At 36.6% G+C, this 20,020-nt stretch overlaps 1 protein-coding gene across 9 annotated transcripts in view; it reads right to left on the minus strand.

Moving 5' to 3' along the window:
- Positions 1 to 581: 581 nt before the first annotated feature.
- NPHP3 (nephrocystin 3) overlaps positions 582 to 20,020 on the minus strand; it is a 47,338-nt gene continuing 27,899 nt past the window's right edge. For 4 of the 9 annotated variants that reach the window (XM_057738302.1, XM_057738301.1, XM_057738300.1 and 1 more), the window contains 11 exons: positions 14,584 to 14,678; positions 13,507 to 13,629; positions 11,936 to 12,125; positions 11,536 to 11,777; positions 10,436 to 10,511; positions 9,097 to 9,224; positions 7,972 to 8,212; positions 4,551 to 4,676; positions 3,849 to 3,964; positions 2,787 to 2,963; positions 582 to 2,588 (listed from right to left, as the gene is read on the minus strand). In XM_057738302.1, the coding sequence (XP_057594285.1) occupies positions 2,519 to 2,588; positions 2,787 to 2,963; positions 3,849 to 3,964; positions 4,551 to 4,676; positions 7,972 to 8,212; positions 9,097 to 9,224; positions 10,436 to 10,511; positions 11,536 to 11,777; positions 11,936 to 12,125; positions 13,507 to 13,629; positions 14,584 to 14,678 (1,584 nt within the window). In that variant the 3' untranslated portion in view covers positions 582 to 2,518. Of the gene's footprint in view, positions 2,589 to 2,701; positions 2,964 to 3,848; positions 3,965 to 4,550; positions 4,697 to 7,971; positions 8,213 to 9,096; positions 9,225 to 10,435; positions 10,512 to 11,535; positions 11,778 to 11,935; positions 12,126 to 13,506; positions 13,630 to 14,583; positions 14,679 to 20,020 lie in introns of those variants that run through there. The other 5 variants (XM_057738305.1, XM_057738304.1, XM_057738303.1 and 2 more) reach the window with 4 other exon arrangements.

Here is a 20,020-nt window from a genome sequence, read left to right on the forward strand (position 1 = left end):
CTGAAAGATTAACTCTAAAATCAATGTCTGGTATATTTGTGAGTTCAGTTACTTTGTGCCTTTCACAGCTGACAAACCCAGAAAGATGTGTTATGGTTATATTCTATCTTCTTTTTTCCCTCGAACTTCTCCCAGAATGGGGAAGAATGATGTTCATTTTGTAAGATCCTACCTCATTTAAGTTACCACACTAGTGCCTTAGAATTAGACCACTGTTTCTTAAACTTATGTGCATACGAATCACCTGGGGATCTAGCTAGACAGCAGATTCTGATTCAGGAGGCCTGGGGAGAGGCTGTCTGAATTAATAAGCTCCCAGGTGGTGCTGATGATCCTGGTTCACGGACCTCCTAGAGTGGCCAAACCTTAGAAAACATTAACCAAAAGCCTATGGAGTCACTAAAGCTCAAGTTGAGCAAATTACTCAGTGAATACTGACAATACTCTAGTCTTCTTTTGTAATGTTGAACATTTTTCTTAATTATATAAATATAATCCTCTTGTATTATATGGAGTTGGCCAAAAAGTGCCTTTGGTTTTTAAGTAAAAATAAAAGACACATTTTTCATTTTCACCAAGAACTTTATTGAACAATGTCATCACCCTTTTCGTCCACTACCTTCTGCCATTTTTCAGGCAACTTCATTATTCCATCTTCCCCAAACTTTTTATCTTCTTGAGCAAAGAACTGTTCCAGGTGCCTTTTACAGTCTTCCAGGGAATTGAAATTTTTTCCATTAAGAGAATTTTGTAAAGAAAGAAATGGATATGCGAAGGTGCAACGTCTGGTGAATACAGCAGATGAATCAGAACTTTCTAGCCAAACTATAACAGTTTTTGCCTGGTCATCAAAGAAACACACGGTCTTGCGTTATCCTGATGGAAGATTATGTGTCTTCTGTTGACTAATTCTGTATGCTTTTTGTCGAGCGCTTTCAGTTGGTCTAATTGGGAGCACTACTTGTTGGAATTAATCATCTGGTTTTCCGGAAGGAGCTCATCATAGAGGACTCCCTTCCAATCCCACCATATACACAACATCACCTTTTTTGGATGAAGACCGGCCTTTGGTGTGGTTGGTGGTGGTTCACTTCGCTTGCCCCACGATCTCTTCCATTTCACATTATTGTACAGTATCCACTTTTCATTGCCTGTCACTATTTGTTTTAAAAATGGAATATTTTCATTACGTTTAAGTAGAGAACTGCATGCAGAAATACAGTCAAGAAGGTGTTTTTCGCTTAACTTATGTGGAACCCAAACATCAAAGCAATTAACATGACCAAACTGGTGCAAATGGTTTTCAACACTTGATTTGGATATTTTGAGTGTGTCGGCTGTCTCCTGTGTGGTATAACATTGATTGTTCTCAATGTCTTAGTTTGACTGCTGTCAACTTCAACTGGTCTGCCCAACCATGGAACATCATCCAAGGAGAAATCTCCAGCACGAAACTTCACAAACCACTTTTGACACGTTCAATCAATCACAGCACCTTCTCCATACACTGCACAAATCTTTTTTTGAGTTTCGTTTGCATTTTTACCTTTCTTGAAATAATAAAGCATAATATGCTGAAAATATTGCTTTTTTTCTTCCATCTTTAATATTAAAATGGCTATACAAAAAATTCACCAATTTCGATGAGTCTTTTTTTAAATGCATCCTGATATGACAGCTGTCACATACAATCTAACAAAATTGTTTCAAATGAAGTTAAAGACAATTAAGTGCTACTAGAGGCATCTTACGGAAAAAACCAAACGAAACTTGTGACCAACCCAATATAAACTGGAATGGGAAAAAAAGAACTTGAAATTCCACTTTTATTTTAAAACAGTGAAATATGGTCATTACATCTTTCACCTTTACAATTAATAACATGTTGGAACCTTACAAGCATTAAAAGTGAAGATTTTATTATATATAAATACATGAATGGTATAAAACATTACCCCAAATTGGCAATATTTATAAAATCTATGAAAATACTTAATTTTCAGTATAAAATTGCCAACTAATTTGAGTTCAGGATAAATGAAGATATAGATTTAGGCCATTTAAGAAAGAAGGTCATGTCCATATTTTGGGAAAAGTCAAAGAATGCCAAAGAGCTTGATTTGTTACAGCATTAATGACTTCAGATTGTGTAAGTACATTCTACACAGTAAAAACAACATACAATGTAGAGAGCACGGAAAGCAAAGGGTTTGGCCCAATCTGTTCAATGAAAAGGTAGAATAAAAAATTGTAGCAGTCAGAGACTACGATTACTAGTTTGTTTTACAGAACACTATTCATACTTTCCATAAACATTATCCCTTTATTCCTGCAAACTTTTCTTTGAGGTAGAGAACTGCACCAGATTGCTGCTGAAAAGCAGGATGAGGAATGGTGAGGCTAAAGTAGCTTTTGAGAGATGAGAAGAATCATGGAATTCTTGAATTCCTTGTCTTAGCTGCTTTGCCAGCTCTTGTACAACAGAGACCAGTCCACTCTCCATGATCAACTCTTCATGTCATCTTAGGATTCTAATGTGTCTACATCCTTGGTTCCCACACAATAGGAAAGTTAATTCTTTTAAGCAACTAAAATTGAAACAATCATGACTCAAACTTCAATGTAGTCCAATACAATTTCATACAAATATCAGTTAAATCACACAAAGTAAAAATGTTTTCTTAAAAATAACTTTTATAAGTTTTAAATTTGAATGTTCCAAATGTTTCTTAGTTATTTTATCCTAAGGTGCATTTGCAATGAATTGTAGTTGCTGTTATTATTACCTTTGTCCTTGATGGAGGAAAACATTAGGAGAATGGGTTGTTTTTAAGCTAACTGTATCTCCACTTGATGAGTGTCGGGAAGGAGCTTTTCCACCCAAAAGTGATGTTTCTGCTTCTTTTATTTCCATTGCCCTTTTGTATAGTTCAGCAGCTTTTTCAAAATCCCCTTCTTCATAGCTTCGAGACAAAAAAAAATTCTCAGAATGAGAATATAACCTTTTAATAAGTCTAAATGACCTTACAGAATACAGAAAAACAAGTTGTGAATAATTGCTCATTTTTTCCAGTGCATTCATTCAGGCAAACCAATAAGACAATATCCAAACTCTTCTCCTTTCTGTCTGTGTTGCTAAGTGTCTCATAGGGGCATCATTAAGACTATGTTGTAGTGGGGACTTCCTAGGTGGCCCAGTGGTTAAGAATCCACCTGCCAATGCAGGGGACACAGGTTCGATCCCTGCCCCAGGAAGATACCACATGCCATGGAACAACTAAGCCCGTGCGCCACAACTACTGAAGCCCCGCGTGCCTAGAGCCTGTGCTCTGCAACGAGAAGCCACCAAAATGAGTAGCCCCTGCTCACTGCAACTAGAGAAAGCCCGTGTGCAGCAATGAAGACCCAATGCAGCAAACAAACAAACAAACAAGCAAATAAATAAATTTAAGGAAAAAAAAAGACTATGTTGTAATGGATGCAGTGAAACTGCTAAGTGAAGTTAGCATCCTGAGATAAACACAATGCAAAAATCAACATGTACTTAATGGTAAATCAGCTTTGAGGACAGCAAATTGCCCAGATGGCCCCAGAGCCAGTTAGCTGCAAAGGTAAACCATCCTTCTCTATTTGCCATGATACACTCCTCTACAAAATAGATCATGTCGCCTTCATTTCACTTCTCGATATTACTTCAGTATCTCTGGAAGTATACAGATCAACCCAAAACAACCCCTCATGCTCCAAGAAAAAGCATATCAGCAATAAATATTTTGTGGTGTTCTATGATGAGTCAAAGATGTTCTAAAAGGGATTTTGGCTGTATGAGGAGAGTGAAAAATTCTTACCTAAGCACAGCTAAATTTTTTAACGTTTCTCCAACTCGAGGATGCATACGACCCAGGCTGTCCTCGTAAATCTTTAATGCTCTTTCATATAACGGCAAGGCCTCAATGTGTTTTTTCTTATTAAAAAAAGAAACAGTATTCATTTGAACACACTGGGTTTCTGAAATTGCTGTTAAGGTATTCTAGACTAAGCTGACCTACTTGGGTAAGCACTTTTAAAAAGTTAATATCCTCCTACAAGATGTGGATAAATAGATTAATTTAGGAATAATCATAATGGGAGAAGCAGTATGATAAAAAGTCAGAAACTTAAGTTTTAGTCTTGGCCTGGTAACAACTGACATTAATCCAATTACAAAAGCATAAACCTGTTTACTGCCCATAGGGTACCATACCTGTTTCTCACTCATCACAGGCAAATGATACAGCTTAAAAACAATATTAGGTACAGAGATGTAGGGAGTCTCCAGATTTTAAGAAAACTAAGCCTATGCAATGAACTAAACACTCAGTGTTTTACAAAGAGGAAGGGATTATCTTACAAATATAACTACAATAAATTCTCAAGTATTAAAGGGAGCATTAGCAGATAACCTTAAATGTCCTTTAATTATTTTTACTGTGCCATATCTAATACACATTTACCTGTATTTCATACATTAAAACCGTTCATTTATAAAGAGTTACAGTGTGGGAACTTACCATTTGGCAATAAAGAACAGCTAAGTTCACCAAGGCAGTAGCTACACTAGGGTGCTTTGGGCCAAAGGATTTCTGCCGGATTTCAACAGCCAGCTCATACAAAGGTACAGCTTTGTCAAGTTTCCCCTAAAAAACAAAAGTGAAATCTAACAAAAATATTAAAGCAATAAATACTTTCTGATCAGAGCTTGTTCCATAAATATAACTTTATATTAAAAAGTAATTTTGAGGAAAAAAGTTCAGAAGCATTTCCTCCCAGTTTAATGGTTGTTTATAGATAACTGACATCTAATAGAATATGTAAGTAAAGCTATATTGAATACAAGAACATTTTCTTTGATAACTCAGAAGGTCCTTTAGGACCACCCATTATTACTATTTCTGGTGAATAAAAAGTGTGTTTGCTACTATATATAGAGATAGCATCAAAATAAAAAACTCGTTTTCCACCAAGTACTTTCCAGATATTTCTAATTATTTCTTTTTTACTTGAAAGACAGGCAGAAACAGCAACAATGGATCCTTCAGAGTAAAACATCAACTTCAGTACCAGGAGGACCAGCAAGGGTCTCACAAACAAAGTCTAAAGACAGTCTAAATCTGTAGCTAGGCTAAATGAAAGACTTCTCTGGCATTTTTTTTCTGAGGACATCTATAAAAACTCCAAATGTCACTCAGGCTAGAACCCTATGGTAAAGAACTGTTACATTTAATTGCAAGCAAAGAAAAGAAAGAGTGAAATTAAAATGATCATTTAATCAGCTACAGAGACTCCTCCTTCAGCCCTGACAACTGGGTGATTCGTTATGTTTCTGGTAGTTTAACACAGCAAACCTAATCCTGGCTGAATTTTAGAACCTATGAAATGTAAAAGAAGAAAAAGTTCTAATCAGAGTGCTGACAAATGCGTTTGTGCACAGGCTCTAGGTGCACGGGCTTCAGTAGTTGTGGCTCTCGGGCTTACGTGCTCCGAGGCATACAGGATCTTCCTGGACCAGGGATCAAACCCATGTCCCCTGCACTGGCAGGTGGACTCTCAACCACTGTGCCACCAGGGAAGTCCCAGAATGTATTTTAAAAAACTAAACCAATACCTTAATTTAGTTAAGTCTGAAATAATATTTTTATTTTTATTTTATTTTTAAAAATTAATTTTGAGACTTCCTAGGTTGCACAGTGGTTAGGAATCTGCCTGCCAATGCAGGGGACACGAGTTGGATCCCTGCTCCAGGAAGATCCCACATGCCATGGAGCAACTAAGCCCATGCTCCACAACTATTAAGCCTGTGCTCTAGAGCCCATGAGCCACAACTATTGAGCCTGTGTGCTGCAACTACTGAAGCCTGCACATCTAGAGCCCATGCTCAGCAACAAGAGAAGCCACTGCCATGAGGAGCCTGCACACCACAATGAAGAGCAGCCCCCGCTCGCCGCAACTAGAGAAAGCCCGTGTGCAGCAATGAAGACTCAATGTAGCCAATAAATAAATTTAAAATTAATTTTTATTGGAGTATAGTTGCTTTACAATGTTGTGTTAGTTTCTGCTGTACAGCTAAGTGAATCAGTTATACATATACATATATCCACTTTATTTTAGATTTCCTTCCTATTTAGGTCACCACAGATCACTGAGGAGGGTTCCCTGTGCTTGAGTAGGGTTCCCCGTACTAAACAGTAGCTTCTCATTAGTTATCTATTTTGTAGACAGTAGTGTACATATGTCAATCCCAGTCTCCCAATTGGTCCCTCCTGCCTTGGTAACCATAAGTTTGTTCTCTACATCTGTGCCTCTATTTCTCCTTTGCCAATAAGTTCATCTGTATCATTTTTCTAGATTCCACATAAAAGCAATATTATACGATATTTGTTTTTCTTTCTGACTTCACTCTCTATGACAATCTCTAGATCCATCCACATCTCTGCAAATAGCACTATGTCATTCCTTTTTATGGCTGAGTAATATTCCATTGTATATATGTACCACATCTTCTTTATCCATTCCTCTGTTGATGGACATTTAGGTTGCTTCCATGTCCTGGCTATGGTAAATAGTGCTGCAATGAATACTGGGGTGTATACATCCTTTCGAATTATGGTTTTCTCTGGATATATGCCCAGGAGCTGGATTGCTGGGTCATATGGTAGCTCTATTTTTAGTTTTTAAAGGAACTTCCATACTGTCCTCCATAGTGGCTGTATCAATTTACATTCCCACAACAGTGTAGGAGGGTTCCCTTTTCTCCACTCTCTCCAGGATTTCATGTTTGTAGATTTTTTGATGATGGACATTCTGACTAGTGTGAAGTGATACCTCATTGTAGTTTTGACTTGCATTTCTCTAGTAATTAGTGATGTTGAGCATCTTTTCATGTGCCTATTGGCCATCTGTATGTCTTCTTTGGAGAAATGTCTATTTAGGTCTTCTGCCCATTTTTTGATTTTTTTTTTTTTTAATGTTGAGCTGCATGAGCTGTTTATATATTTTGGAGATTAATCTCTTGTTGGTTGCTTCATTTGCAAATATTTTCTACCATTCTGAGGGCTGTCTTTTTGTTTTGTTATGGTTTCCTTTACTGTACAAAAGCTTTTAAGTTTAATTAGATCCCATTTGTTTATTTTTGTTTTTATTTTCATTACTCTAGGAGGCGGATCAAAAAAGCTCTTGCTGCGAATTGTGTCAAAGAATGTTTATGTTTTCCTCTAAGGGTTTTATAGTGTCTGGCCTTATATTTAGGTCTTTAACCCATTTTGAGTTTATTTTTGTGTATGGTGTTAGAGAGTGTTCTAATTTCATTCTTTTACATGTAGCTGTCCAGTTTTCCCAGCACCACTTATTGAAGAGGCTGTCTTTTCTCCATTGTCTATTCTTCCCTCCTTTGTCATAGACTAGGTGACCATAAGTGCATGGGTTTATTTCTGGGCTTTCTATCCTGTTCCTTTGATCTAACTTCTGTTTTTGTGCCAGTACCATACTGTCCTGATTACTGTAGCTTTGCAGTATAGTCTGAAGTCAGGGAGCCCGATTCCTCCAGCTCTGTTTCTCTTTCTCAAGATTGCTTTGGCTATTTGGGGTCTTTTGTGTCTCCATACAAATTGTAAAAATTTTTGTTCTAATTATGTGAAAAATGCTATTAGTAATTTGATATGGATTGCACTGAATCTGTAGATTGCTTTGGGTAGTATTGACATTTTCACAATCTTGATTCAAGAACATGGTATATCTCTCCATAGTTTGTGTTGTCTTTGATGAAATAGTATTTTTAAATGTTATACTCAGCTACTTGTTAAAAAATTAAATCATTATGAATTAAAAGCTCACAGAAATAATCTGTCCATCAGAAGATAAATTATTTTGCTAATAGCAATTATGGCTTAATTGGTATATTATAAAACATATGTAGGCATGCCAAGAATTACTCACCATTTTCTTGTACAAGATTGCAAGATGCTTCACCGTATAAGCCAAAGAAGGGTGATCAGGAGCTAATGCTCGTCTCCGAATATCCAAAGCTCTTTCATAAAGTTCTTCTGCTTTATCATACTGTTTTTTTTCATTGCATAGAGCTGCCAGATTATTCAAAGACTGGGCACAGTCAGGGTCATCTGGTCCTAGAACTCGCTCCCTCATCTCCAAGGAACGTTTCAGAAACTGGTCAGCAGTTCTATGAACAAAAGCCCCAAATGGTTTAAACAATCTATTCTCTAGAAGTCAGAATCCCTAGCCCTCGTTAGGTGGAGAACTGAAGCACTTTTATTCTTAAATCCAAGATAGTTAAAATGAAGGATTCAGCTCAAAATCCTCTCCCCCTCTTTCCTTCCCCTCCACTCTTCCTGCCCTTTTCCAAAAATTAAAAATGCTTTCTTGATAGTGTGAAAGCCTAAAGTATCTGGAGGACTGCCTCAATTCTCCATGTCACTTCTAAAAGGCAAACCCATAAATAGTTTCCAAAACAAACTTTTTATCTTAAAAATTACTAGGCCAAACTCAAAAGATTTTGATATTCTTTCTTTCTCCCTTTGGAGTTAGTAATAAATAATTTTTAATAAAAGAACTCTTTGTGAAGTGGGCTAAATATTTGTTTTGTTTTTCTGGTATCCAAAGTGTCAAATTTATTATATTTTTCTGACATACAAAGAACTCCAAAACCACCTCTTTTTCATAAATATTTATGGCTTTGTGAGTCTTTATACCCAAATAAAGTGAAGAATAAAACTAGCATCCATCTACATTCTTTGGTCCCCAGTCTGTTCTTATGTGAGATCTTATGTACAATATCTACACAAGCTCACTTTTCATAAACATATAAAACATACTAGGGAAGCTAGAGAATAACTTTTAGTTACTAAATAAACAATGTGAAAGGAAACAGTAAAGAAAATGTCATGGTCTCTGTTAAGTGTGGCCATGTTCATAACATATCATACATGAAATCTGGCATGGTTTCTATCAATTTTTTCTAGCTTGGCTTGATAGAAATGTAAAACAGCTTTGTATCTAAGAGACAAAATGGATACTTGTTTTCGTTATTAACACCATGGTACTCACTCCAGGTTGTTCTGAAGATAGTAGAGCACACCCAGTTCATTGAGGGTCCGAGCATTGTCAGGTGTATCCTTACCTAACGTGAGCTCTTCTAACTGTAGGGCCCGTCTACGTAAAAGGGCAAATCCATACTGGAGCAAACACAAGAAATTCACAACAATCACCAAATGAGTGAAATCTCTGATTCTGAAGCAATATACTAGGGTTCTGAAAAAACCCTTTCTCCTTTTGTTCCCTTTAAAGTGGATTACAATTACTTTAAGTATCATACTGCATTAATCTAATAATTATTGAAAATATACATACTTCCATGTGACACCTCATTCTTAAACTCTTTAAAAACTGTTTTGTGAAAATAATTATCAGATTATTTTAGCAAAATGAACTGAATCCCAAAGTGCTTCAAAAAGATTGGGAAACAGAATTAATGTGCATATATTTATTAACCCTATTACTAGACATTTAAATATCAGGTACTTAAAATTGCACATAGCACTTGCAACTAGTAGACAAATAAGTCGTGGAGCTCAAATGTACAGCAGAGTGAATATAGGCAACAATACTGTATTATAATCATCAAACTTGCTAAGAGACTAGATCTTAATTATTCTCACCACAAAAAGGAAATGATGATTATGTGATGTGACAGAGGTATTAGCTAAGGCTATGGTAATAATCATATTACAATATATAAATGCATCAAATAAACATGGTGTACATCTTAAATTTATACAATGTTAGATATCAAATATATTTCAGTAAAAAACTGCACATAGCATTTTAAGTTAAAACAAATATGCGATATTTAGATTTTATCAGCAGCTTAGAAAAATAAAAATTTTTTTTGCACTCAAGAGTAATAATTTCTTGGCATTTGAATTGAACATAAAGTGTTTACTAAATTTCTTTTATTCTCTTTTCCAACCCTTTACAGAACTGAAACAGGTTTTAAGTCCATCTTCTAAAATCTAACCTTTAAATTAACTGTATAGTTTCACTTTTTAAAAATTAAAAAAAAATCCCCAGTTTTATTGCGATATAATTGACATACAACATTGTGTAAGTTTACAGTGTACAACATGATGGTATGTATATAGTGTAACATGATTACCACAATATATAGTTTCACTTTTTAAAAGTCTACTATTTGTACTTCTCAGTGATACTAATATTTAAACATGCGTTATAAATAGAGAAGAAAATGGTAATCAGTGCTTCTCCAGAAGTCACTTTAAAATCTAAAGCTCTTAAATACGTGAGGTTTATGTATCTGCATTGTGATATTCAGAGATGTTCTTCTCCTTTTTGTTCAAAACACAACACAAAAGAAATCTATCATTACCAAGCTGCCTTTTCTCCTGGTAGCTTTCTGACGAATTTTAAAAGATTTTTTCCTAAAATGTTCAGCTTGTTCGTATCTTAAAAAAAAAAAAAAAAAAAAGTCAGTGACATGAAAGAGACATATGTCCAAAGTATCATACTGCAGTGAAATGAAAGCACCAGTGTAAAGCTTTTTGTGGCTAATTAAATACAGCATCATTTCTAGAAGTGATAGACAGTCACATGGAACTAAGAATCTTCAACAAAAACTTTCATAAAACAAACTCTAACAAATCTAGTTCTCCAGGTAGCTGTCATTTAACTGTTTTTAACTGATTACACTCATTTTGAAATTCTAAAGGGTGATCTAACTAAATGAAAACCCAAAATTTACTTTAGTTTGCTATGTCAGCTTCCCCACAGGCTAATTTTTGGTCAACCAGAAATGTGAAAATCACACAAAATCTGTGTGAAACAATACTTGTAGAAGTTAAAAGAAAAAATTCCAATATGTATCACTTATGATTGAGCCAAACAAACGATTTCGGATAGAGGAAGAGATACCACTCAGAGGGCTTATTATATGAGGGGTCAGCACACTTCTGTAAAGGGCTAGGTAGTAAGCATTTTAGGCTTTGTGGGTCATGTGGTCTCTGCTGCAACTACAAAACTGCTGGTGCCGCATGGAAGCAACCACAGACAATATGTAAATGAAAAAAATGTGCTGTGTTACATTACAACCCTACGTCCAAAACAGGGGACCTTCTGGACTTAGCTTGTGGGCGATGGTCTGCTGTCCCGTATTAGTAGTACACTCAATATTAACATAGCTAGTCAGCCAAGAAGCCCGGTTTCAAACTCAACTATATGACTCCAAAGTCCGTGCTCTATCCCCTGCACATCTTGAAACAGAGATGAATCTTGTAGATCTAATTTTCTGTTTACCCCATGAAGAGCCAGACCAAGAATAATACTGGAACATGATGGATTCAAAATAATATAGGAAAAGGAAAATATGGGATAAGGAAAGTACACAGCCACAAAACAAAGCCTCTCACATAACGACATTAAGAACTGTAACTCCCTACCAAAAAACCAGAGAATTACTAATTGAAATCTTACTTATTTTGTTTCTGGTACAAAGTTGCAAGTGCTTCAAGTTCACGAGCAATATGTGGATGGTCCGCACCATAGGCATTTTCTGAGATTTCCAGCGCTTGTTTATACAGTTGTTCTGCATTGCCAAACTTCTTCCACTGCACGTACACACTCGCTAGTTGGTGGAGGGACTGAGCTACTTGGGGGTGATCTGGATCTAAAGCTGTTTCTCGAATTTCTAGAGACCTCTGCAAAGGCACCACAGCCTGGGTAAAAGAAAGGTTAAAGGCCAATTAAAATGAGAGAAATGCTGTAGGATCTGTCATCTGATTAGCATAACAAATGAAAGCTGCATTAACTCCTAGGAAGGAGACAAGAAGAAGCATGAAAACGCACACAGTCTCTAACTCCCCACTGAAGTTACCTGACTGAGAAGGCCTAGATCCTTGAGAAATCGCCCCAGGGTTTCATAAAGGTCAGCTAAACAAATCATGCTGTCCTCGCTTTCACAGTTTTTCTCATACTGCTTCAATGAATCAAAGTATTCTGTCGCCATCGCGCTTTTGTCTTTGCCAACAAACTGCCAATAACTCAGCAACTCTGCAAAGTGTCCTCTGTTGCAACAAATAACAGTAATTTAATGAAAAAGAAATTTTAAACCCCACTATTGAGTGAAGATGCCACAATTCATATCAAGCTATTGATAGTTTATTAGTAGGCCAGTCCAGTGCAGTGATGCAAGGGTGCAGACTGAGACTGCCATCTGAGCTCACAGCATCCTAGCCTTGTGCGCTCTTACACCTCAACATCCTTATCTGCAGGAGGGGCACAATGACACCACCTGCTCCAGGTGCTACTGTAAGGAGACTATGGCCTGTAGCAAGTAGTCCATACTGTTGGCTGTTACCATTAATATCATTATGGTTACTCACCAATGGAAACCTATCAGAATCCTGTTTAGACATTTCATGATATGCATTCAACTGCTGAGTTCACCCCCAAATTATTTTAAATGATAGAAATCAGAACAGAAGAAACTAATGAAATACAGGCAAACTGTCAGAATATCTGCTTTGTATTTTCATCAAGGAACTGAATGATAAAAGCAAGCTTATTCATCTGTAGATGGTGTTAAATAGGATGGGAGAGCTGGTAAACTAAAGGATGAATCCGATTTCCAATGAAATCATGAAAAACTGGGATGGAAATCAGAAATAATTTAAAAGGTGCAACAAAGAAATTTGAGAGAGTTCACTAAGAAGCAAAACTAATTATGCATCTAAGTTATGAGAAGTGACTAAATTTCCAGGTGAGACAGAAAAATCCCCTCATGAGGCTTAGAGGTCAGAAGGTTGTCTTATAAAAAGGAGATATGCCAGAGGCAAATTCAAACATACCAGGAGAGACAATAAGACATTTATGAAGGACTTCCCTGGTGGTTCAGTGGTTAAGACTTGGTGCTTCCACTGCAGGGGGCACAGGTTCGATCCCTGGTCAGGGAAATAAGATCCCACGAGCCATGTGGCACGGCCAAAAGGATAAAATACAAACTTAAAAAAAGAAGACATTTATGAAAAAGGGTAAACCTTTCTTTAAATTCTGACACCAGTCAGATTCTATGTTGAGCCCAGAGTCTGTTTTGAAGGCTATACTTTGAAATATTTGAATGCCCTGAGAGGCAGAATCATGAACCACCTCTCTGGGTAGTCTGGATTTAAACCTGATTCAGTGAAAGATTAAGATTCAAAGCTATCTCAAGAGCATACCAGCTCTGCTTTTATGAAAATGGCAATACTCTATCTTTTTTGTTTACCTCTTGGAAAAAGCAGATGTTGTGGCAATTTGCAAATTGTACTAAAATTTCTCCCACACTGTTTCACAACCACTGAAACTGGACTAATTTTTAAATGGAAAATGCCATTTTTCTTTGTTACACTGAACAACTGTTTAATTCTGTTTTTCTGAGGAAAGATGACCTACAAATAAGTTTCTTACCTTTTATAGAGATTCTGAGACACAAAGAGGTTAAGAAGGCAATCGTGCAGCTTCTGTTTACTTCCCTGCTGCTGGAAAAGCCAAGGCAGTTCATCTGCACTCCTCCAAGTCACTCGTTCCTGACTATTAGAAGAGAAGGGACAACATTCAATAATACTTTGCTACGATGAGATCACTTCAAAAGGCTACAAACAGGGCTTCCTAGGTGGCGCAGTGGTTGAGAATCCGCCTGCCAATGCAGGGCACACGGGTTCAATCCCTGCCCCAGGAAGATCCCACATGCCACAGAGCAACTAAGCCCGTGCGCCACAGCTATTGAGCCTGAGCTTTAGAGCCCGTGAGCCACAACTATTGAGCCCATGTGCTGCAACTACTGAAGCCCACGCACCTAGAGCCTGTGCTCCGCAACAAGAGAAGCCACGGCAATGAGGAGCCCGTGCACCACAATGAAGAGTAGCCCCCACTCACTGCAACTAAAAAGAAAGCCTGTGCACAGCAAAAAAGACCCAACACAGCCAATAAAATTAATTAATTAATTAATTAATTAATTAAAAAAAAAAAGGCTACAGACAAATGTTAAAGGAGGATAGATATATTTGAGATACATCCCTGACTCTAAGTATAATCTAATACTGAGAAAATTAGGTCAAAATCAGAAACTTTGCCAACCTATGAAAATAAAGTGATATTCAGGACCACTGACCAAACTCTAAAGTTTATTTTCCTAATATTGAACTATTAAAATTGAACTATCAGTGGACACTAATATTCACATACAGATATACACAGACACACACATATTTTTAAACAACTTACACTATTTAACTAGAATAAAATAAAAATAAGATGATCCTGCATTGATTTCACTTATGTTTAAATCTTCAGCATAATATTAAAAGACTGACTTACACAGTCATCTTTTGTTCTTTTGGCATTAACAGAATAGGAGAGGACTTAACCTTTTCAAATAATAAGTAAAGTTTTTTACATTAAGTTATGCTAAGAGAGAGAAATAAGGACACAGATGTAGAGTGTGTTGCAGAAGCTACAGAACAGCAACATGGACATTTACAATACCTTAGCTGCATGGTGAAATAGTTGCTTAGTTTTTGCCTATATGAAGAAATAATGGCGGGACCTTCCATGTACTCTAGTCTCACTGTTTCCCAAGCCTATGGAGAAAACGAAAAAATATTAGTCTATTTTCTGTAAGTCACTGTACTTTTAACAATGAATTTATAAAAAGAAATTTACAATTATTTCAATTTTATAGTTGTATAATAGAAATAGCATTAGGATGTTTTAAAATTCGGTATCTATTTACGTGATAAACTGATATGAGAATTCCTGTAAGAACTCAAAACATAATTCAATTCAAACTTCTGGTGAATATATTAAAAATCTGAAATGTGGATTGCAAAAGTACTAAAAAGAGCAAATTATATTTGTGATATACAATAAAGGAGAAAGATAAGCCTATGAAATTACAAACATTCCACACCTACATATATAACACAGCATACTCAAATGAATGACTTTGTTTACATTTGTTCACATTTGTAAATCAACCATGGCATTGTAGATGATAAGAATTATACTAGTGTTTCTGTGTCTCAGTTGTGATTTATCCTCTTTCATTTCTTATTTTGCTTATTTGGGTTCTTCTCTCTTTTCTTTGTGATCCTGGACAGAGGTTTGCCAATTTTGTTTACCCTTTCAATGAACCAGTTCTTGGTTTTATTGATTTTTTTCTATTGTTTTTTAAATCTCTATTTTATTTATTTCTCCTCCGATCTTTATTACCTCCTTCCTTCTACTGACTTTAGGTTTTGTTTGTTCTTCAATTTCTAATTCTTTTAGGTAGTGGGTTAGGTTGTTTATTTGAGATTTTTCTTACCTCTATGAACTTCCTTCTAAGAACTGCTTTCCCTGCATCCCATAGATTTTGTACGATTGTGTTTTCATTGTCATTTGCCTCAAGGTATTTTAAAATTTCTTCTTTGATTTCATCATTGACCCATTGGCTTTTTTAGTAGCATGTTGTTTAGTCTCCATGTAATTTTTTTTTTCTTGTTTCTTTTTCTGTGGTTGATTTCCAGTTTGATGCCACTGTGGTCAGAAAACATACCTGAAATAATTTCTATTCTCTTAAATTTGTTGAGGCTTGTTTTGTGCCCTAGTATGTGGTCAATCCTAGAGAATGTTCTTCCATGTGCACTTGAAAAGAATGTGTATTCTGCTTTTTTTTTTTTTAATGCAATGTCTTGAAAATATCAATTAAGTTCAACTGTATCATTTAGGATCTCTGTTGCTTTATTATTGATTTTCTGTCTCAAAGATCTGTCCATTGATGTGAATGGGGTGTTAAAGTCTCCTACTATTATTGTATTCCCATCAATTTCTCCCTTTTTGTCTGTTAGTGTTTATGTATTTGGTCGCTCCTATATTTGGTGCACATATGTTGATGAGTGTAATATACCTTTCCTTGTATTGATCCTTTTATCATTATATACAGTCCTTCTTTATCTTTCTTTATAGCTTTAAAGTCTATTTTGTCTGATATGAGTATTGCAGCCCCCACTTTCCTGTCATTTCCATTTACATGAAATATCTTTTTCCATCCCCTCACTTTCAACCTATGTGTGTCCTTTGCCCTAAAGTGGGTCTCTTGTAGGCAGCATATTGTAGGCTCTTGTTTTTTCATCCAATTTGCCACTCTGTGTCTTTTGATTGGAGCACCTAGTCCATTGACAGCTGAGGAAATTATTGATAGATACTTATTTACTGGCATTTTAAACCTTGTTTTCCCCTTGATTTTATATTTCTTCTGTCCCTTTCACTTTCCTTTTGTTTTTCCTTTCGTGGTTTGATGATTTTCTGCTTACATTCTCTTCTTTTTGGTTTTTGTGAATCTACTTGTATGTTTTTGATTTGTGGTTACCCTGTGTTTCAAGTATGTTAACCCCTTCCTATATCTACTTGGCTTAGACTGGTAGCTATACAGGCTCAAACACATTCTAGAAGGAAAAAAATCTACATTTTCTTATGCTCTTCCCCCACGTTTTATGATTCTGATGTCCCCTCTCACACCTCCATGTTTGACCTTTTGCTGTTCACTGTGGTTATCTTCACTTTTTTAAAATTAATTAATTAATTAATTTTATTTATTGGCTGCATTAGGTCTTTGCTGCTGCACACGGGCTTTCTCTAGTTACTGCGAGTGGGGGCTACTCTTCATTGTGGTGCGCAGGCTTCTCATTGTAGTGGCTTCTCTTGTTGTGGAGCATGGGCCCTAGGTGCATGGGTTTCAATAGTTGCGGCACATGGGCTCAACAGTTGTGGCACACAGGCTCTAGAGCGCAGGCTCAATAGTTGTGGCACACAAGCTTAGTTGCTCCATGACATGTGGGATCTTCCCAGAGCAAGGCTCAAACCCGTGTCCCCTGCATTGGCAGGCAGATTCTTAACCACTGCGCCACCTAGGAAATCCATCATCACTTTCAAAGAAAAAAATTTTTAATCTGTGTACTGGCTTATTTATGTGATTTACTTTCCAGTTGCAGTTTCCTCTTGCCTAGATTCTTACTTCTTTTCTATTTAGATAAGATCTTTCAACATTTCCTTTAGGATAGGTTTAGTATGCTGTATTTTTTTTTTAGTTTTGGATTGTCTGAAAAATTCTTTCTCTCTCCTTCTATTCTAAATGATAATCTTGGGGGGCTTCCTAGGTGGCACAGTGGTAAGAATCCACCTGCCAATGCAGGGGACATGGGTTCGATCCCTGCTCCGGGAAGATCCCATGTGCCGTGGAGCAACTAAGCCCGTGTGCCACAACTATTGAGCCTGTGCTTTAGAGCCTGTGAGCCACAACTATTGAGCTCATGTGCTGCACTACTGAAGCCCACACGCCTAGAGCCCGTGCTCCGCAACTAGAGAAGCCACGGCAATAAGGAGCCCAGAACAAGAGAAGCCATGGCAATGAGGAGCCTGCGCACCACAATGAAGAGCAGCCCCCTGACTCACCGCAACCAAAGAAAGCCCGCGTACAGCAAAAAAGACCCAACACAGCCAATGAAATAAATAAATAAATAAATTTATATATATAAAAAAAGTAGACCAACTTTAAAAAAAAAATGATAATCTTGGTGGGTAGAGTACCCTAGGTTGCAGGTTTTTCCCTTTCAGAACTTAGAATATATCTTGTCACTCCCTTCTGGCCTGCGGCATTCCTGCAAAGAAATCAGCTGATAGCCTTATGGCGGTTCCCCTGTAATCAACTCTTTGTCTCTTGCTGCCTTTAGAATCCTCTCTTTATGTTTAATTTTTGTTATAATATGTCTTGGTATAGATCTGTTTGGGTTTATCTTGTTTGGGACCCTCTGTGCTTCCTGTACCTGGATATCTGTTACCTTCTTTACATTTGGAAGTTTTCAGTCATAATTTCTTCAAATACATTTTCAATCCCCTTTTCTCTTTTTTCTCCTTCTGGGATCCCTACCATGCATAGATTGGTATGCTTTATATTATTCCATAGGTCTCTTACATTGCTTTCATTTTGTTTTTTCCACTTGGCTTTATGTCTGCTGTTCTGATTGGGTCATTTCCATTATTCCATCTTTCAGATCACTTATTTGTTCTTCTGCATTATTTATTCCGCTATTCATAGCCTTTAGCTCAGCTTTCATTTCAGCAAGTGAATTTTCTAATTTTTCTTGGCTCCTCCTTATAGTTTCTAGTTCCTTTCTATAGTAATAGTCCCTCTTAATTCCTTCAGTGTTTTCATTACTTCTTTTTTGAATTCAGTGTCTATTAGGCTGAAGAGGTCTGTTTCATTGTTTGTTCTTTCAGGGGGATTCTCTAGATCTTTTAGTTGCAAGTGGTTCCTCTGCTTCATTTTACTTTTATTTCTCTTGTTCTATGAGTTCAGCAGAAACAACTATCTACTGTGGTCTTGGAGGGCTATTTTTATATGGGAGCATCCCTGTGTAGCCTGTGTGAGTTTAATATTTTTTAGTGCAAGGCCATAAGAGAATACTATGAATAATTATATGCCAACAAATTCAACAATCTAGAAGAAATGGAAAACTTTCTAGAAGTGTACAACCCACCAAAACTGAATTAAGAAGAAATAGATAACTTGAACAGACTGATAACTAGACGTGAAATAGAATCTATAATTTAAAACCCCCTACAGGGACTTCCCTGATGGTGCAGTGGATAAGACTCAGTGCTCCCAATGCAGGGGGCCGGGGTTCGATTCTTGGTCAGGGAACTAGATCCCACATGCATGTGGCAACTAAGAGTTCACATGCAACAAAAAAGTCACGTGCCGCAACTAAGAAGCCCACGTGTTGCAACTGAGCGGTCAGTGAGCTGCAGCTAAGGAGGCTGCCTGCCATAACTAAGACCTGGTGCAACCAAATAAATAAATAAATGAATAAATAATAATAAAAAAAAACTCCATACAAACAAAAGTCCAGGGCCAGATGGCTTCACAGGTGAATTCTACCAAACATACAAGGAAAAACTTATACCAATCTTTCTCAAACCCTTCTAAGAGGTTGAAGAGGAAGGAACACTCCCAAAGACATAGATGAAGCCACCATCACCCTGATGCCAAAACTAGACAAAGACACTACCAAAAAAGAAAATTACAGGTCAATACCTTTGATGAATATAGATGTAAAAATTCTCAACAAAATATTAACAAACCAAATCCAGCAACATGTAAAAAGGATCATACACCACAACCAAGTCAGATTCATCCCAGGGTCACAAGGATGGTTCAACATATGCAAATCAATCAATGTGATCAACCACACCAACAAAAGAAAAGACAAACACCACATGATCATCTCAATAGATGCAGAAAAAACATTTGAAAAAATTCAATATGCATTCATGATAAAGATTCTTACCAAAATGGGTATAGAGGGAACATATCTCAACATAATAAAAGCTATTTATGACAAATCACAGAGGATATAATATTCAATTTCCCACTAAAATCTGGAACAAGACAAGGATGCCCACTCTCACCACTTCTCTTCAACATAGTATTGGAAGTTCAGCCACAGCAATCAGACAAGAAGAAAAAGTAAAATGTATTCAAATTGGTAGGGAAGAGTTAAAATTGTCATTATACGCAGATGACATGATACTATCTATAGAAAACCTTAAAGACATCACACAAGAACTACTAGAACTGATGAATGAATTCAGTAAGATAGCAGGATACAATATTAGTATACAGAAATCCATTGCATTTCTGTATACTAATAATGAAATATCAAAAAGAGAATTAAAAAAAAATCCCTTTGAAAATTGCATCCAAAAAAATAAAATATGGAGGAATAAACCTGATCAAGGAGGTGCAAGACTTATATGCTGAGAACTACGAAACATTAATAAAGGAAACCGAAGATGATTCAAAGAAATGTAAAGATATCCCATACTCTTGGATTGGAAGAATTAATATTGTTAAAATGGCCATACTACTCAAAGCAAACTACAG

Source organism: Hippopotamus amphibius, chromosome 6 (genome assembly GCF_030028045.1).
Source record: "Hippopotamus amphibius kiboko isolate mHipAmp2 chromosome 6, mHipAmp2.hap2, whole genome shotgun sequence".
NCBI classification, from domain to species: Eukaryota; Metazoa; Chordata; class Mammalia; order Artiodactyla; family Hippopotamidae; genus Hippopotamus; species Hippopotamus amphibius.